Source organism: Neophocaena asiaeorientalis, unplaced genomic scaffold, assembly GCF_003031525.2.
Source record: "Neophocaena asiaeorientalis asiaeorientalis breed wild unplaced genomic scaffold, Neophocaena_asiaeorientalis_V1.1 scaffold345, whole genome shotgun sequence".
Classification (NCBI taxonomy): Eukaryota; Metazoa; Chordata; class Mammalia; order Artiodactyla; family Phocoenidae; genus Neophocaena; species Neophocaena asiaeorientalis.
The window spans coordinates 2,105,661-2,108,727 of NW_020175181.1; the positions used below are offsets into that span (position 1 = coordinate 2,105,661).

The window sequence follows — 3,067 nt, forward strand, 5'->3', positions numbered from 1 at the left end:
GCGGGGAAGTCAGATCTTGGGCCGCCAGCCTTTGATGAACTGCATGATCTTCTTGACCTGCAGCTTGGTGAGGTGAAAGTCATCTGCCAAGATGTCCTCACTGAGCTGCACGAAGATGCTGCCATCAATGCGCTCTCGGGCAAAGAAGCTCACCACGTCTTCCGAGAGCCCGATGAAACGCAGACTTCGCGAGACCTCCTCCAGGGAGAGTGCAGACAGGTCAGCGGGGGGCTGCCAGGAGGAGGCATCCCGGCCGCCCCAGCCTGTGGCCCCATCCCGAGGACTGGCCGGAGGCCCTTCCAGGCGCCCCTGGGTGAGAAGGAGTCGTGCTCTGCCTGCCTCGGGCCCCTGCAGGGCCACGGGGGACAGGGGGGCGGGGACCTGCCGCATCACCAAACCTTCAGGCTCAAAGGCCTTGGGGGGTCCAAGTGGCAGAAGGCCAGGCCCAGGCCCAGGAGCCCTCACAGCTCTGGGCTCCTGACAGCGCAGCAGCTCCGGCTCTGGAGAACTGCCCCGGCCCAGCTCAAAGGGATCAGAGGGCTCCAGGGCAGGTGTCTGCCGCTCAGAGGAAGAGGAGGAGGAGGTGGGACAGCAGGAGGAGGCAGCCGCCGAACAGGCCTGGCCTGGAGGGCCCGGGCCCGGGGAATGAGCAGGGCTGGAGGTAGCCAGGGCACCTGAGCTGGCTGTGGGCCCAGAAGAGGAGGCGGCTGAAGGGCCTGAGGGGTAGGCAGGCCCGGAAAAGGGGTTCAGAGCTCCAAGGGGAGCGAAGCGTTTCTGGGGGTGGGAGGGCTTGAATGGAGGCGGGCAGCTGTGGTAGGTCTTGACCGGGGTGTCGGCCCCCCAGAGAGAAGCAGCTCCACTGCTCAGGGGCTCTACAAGGGCCCGGGAGGCCTGGCTGGGCTGCGTAGTAGAGGGCAGGGGTCCCGGGCGTGGGCGGCTGGGGGACTCGCCCACCTTGCAGTCTCCCCAGGTGCATGGGTAGCAATAGAGGGAGTAGGTATCCGGTGACGGAGAGCCACTGCCACTGCGGGAGCCCGCCCTGTGGGCAAAGAGACAGACACAGATGGAAGGGTAAGCACAGCAAGAGGGAAACGCAACAGGGCCACACACAAGACACAGCGAACCACTGCTCCACCAGGTCCCAGAGGCCGCTGCTCCGATCTCAGCAGCGCTGGCCCGCGCCCCAGCCCCCGAGGCCTGCGGCCCTCTGAGATTGCCCAATTCTTTCTCCCGGCACCCCCCCTCCCCAGGAAAAATTAAACTAAACTGAATTACACAGAAAATTTTCAATAGCAAGGAGCACTCCACCCTGTGGCAGAGCCCATTCTGGAGGGAAACAGAGCAACACTCCCAACCGACTGTCATCATTTAGGAGAGGAGCGAACTGAAGCAGGAAGCCCGGACCCCAGGGCCCCCTCCCGCAGGTGCTGCTCAGAACCTCTGAACCCCGGTCCTGAAGTCTTCCTCTTCCTCAGCACCGGCTCCCCTCCCCGCCCTCCCCTGCTTCAATCCACCTGAGGAGGCCCAGGACCAAGAGAACGAAGTGGCTCACCCATCCTGGAGGCCAGAGGAGTGGTACTCTCCAGCCCGTTTCGCTCATCGAGAGCCAACAACACACACACTGTCTCCTGTGGCCTTGGAAATCCACCTTGAATGTAAGAAAAAATAGAGAAGTAGATAAACAATCAGTTAAGTAGACATATTCCCTCCTCAGGGAAAAGGAGAGAAATAAGAAGAAAAACGTGTAATGAGGAGAAGGGAAGGAAAAGTATCTGCCATCTGGCTCCCTGCCTGATAGGTCAGACACTCAAAAGTGGACTCCATGGGATGTTCATAGGTGTTGTCCACAGTCTGTGGACAAGCTCGGTTGGAAAATTCTGTGTTAAACACAGATAAACGGGCTTCCTTCGTGCAGGACTTCTCAGAGCCTTTATTATACCAATACTCTGCGGCTCCAAAGTGAGAAGGGGGAAGGCTGGGCATCACAGACTACATTTTCTAAACTTACATCACCATAGAACCTTCTTTACACTGGACAACTTAAAGGACTCCTTGTTCTGTGGAACCTTCTGGGTAACACTGTTCTAGGCTCATCCCCAATTCTCTGAGGCTGGGGACCTGCTGGCATCTTCGTCCCCACAACTCCCCTGCCACCGTCCCTGGTATCCCTTCCTACAAATGCTCCTGCGTTTCTTTCCTCCTTGTTTTCTCCCCTTTCCCCACCTCGGCCACCCTCTGTCATATACTCCGGGGGGGCTGGAGACCGAGATGCCAAGGCTGGGGCCCAGGAGAACGAGCTTTTCAAGCCCAAACCCTGACCCCTGGCTGGCCACCTCCCTGGAGCTCAGAGCCCGGCCTCCCCCACTCCTCGCCTCCACCGCGTCCACTCACCGCCTCGGATTTGGGAGGCACTGGAGGCGGGGCCGCCTCGGGCTCCAGGCGGGGCGGCCCGGCGGCCCCGAAGGAGATGAGGTCGGGCCCCGGGAGCGGCCGGGTCCTGCCCTCGGCGAAGCCTTCAGCCGCCTGGTGCGTCCACAGCTCCTCGTAGGGGATCTCGGCGGGTGGCGCTGCGGGCTCGGGCACAGTAGGAGGCGCTGTCGCGCACCAGGCGCTCGACACGCGGGTCCCCGGCCAGCAGGCCCTGCGGTAGCGCGAAGCGGGGCGTGTCGGTGAGCAGCAGGAAGTGCAGCGGCGCCGGGCCCTCGCGGCGCAGCGCCAGCCCCAGCACCACCGTCTTGGAGATGATGCTGACCAGCTTGTAGCAGTGGCCCTCCCGCACCGGGTGCAGGTCGTAGGGGTTGCGCGGCGGCCGGCTGGGCACCAGCACGTTCACCGGGAGCCGCACGCGCTCGATGATGGCGCGCACCGTGTGCTCGCCCTCCTGCATCTGCAGCTCCAGCGGGCTGCGCGTGCTGAAGCGGCCCTGGCACTGGAAGGGCAGGCTCAGGCTCTCATTGGTGCGGTGGTTCATGCAGATGAGGCAGGGCATCTTGCCTTTGATGGGCCTGGCGCCCCCGCTGCCACCCGCGGCCCCCGTGCCCCCCGGGCTGCCGCCGCCGCCGCCGCC

At 63.1% G+C, this 3,067-nt stretch overlaps 1 protein-coding gene across 1 annotated transcript in view; it reads right to left on the reverse strand.

Annotated features, from left to right (window-relative positions):
• Window positions 1-3,067, reverse strand: part of GAREM2 (GRB2 associated regulator of MAPK1 subtype 2) — a 12,563-nt gene continuing 9,496 nt past the window's right edge. The window contains exons 5-8 of the mRNA XM_024764461.1: window positions 2,606-3,067; window positions 2,334-2,574; window positions 1,553-1,648; window positions 1-1,358 (exon numbers count right to left, since the gene is read on the reverse strand). The exon at window positions 2,606-3,067 is cut by the window's right edge and continues 16 nt beyond it. Of these exons, the coding sequence (XP_024620229.1) occupies window positions 10-1,358; window positions 1,553-1,648; window positions 2,334-2,574; window positions 2,606-3,067 (2,148 nt within the window). The 3' untranslated portion in view covers window positions 1-9. The remainder of the gene's footprint in view (window positions 1,359-1,552; window positions 1,649-2,333; window positions 2,575-2,605) is intronic.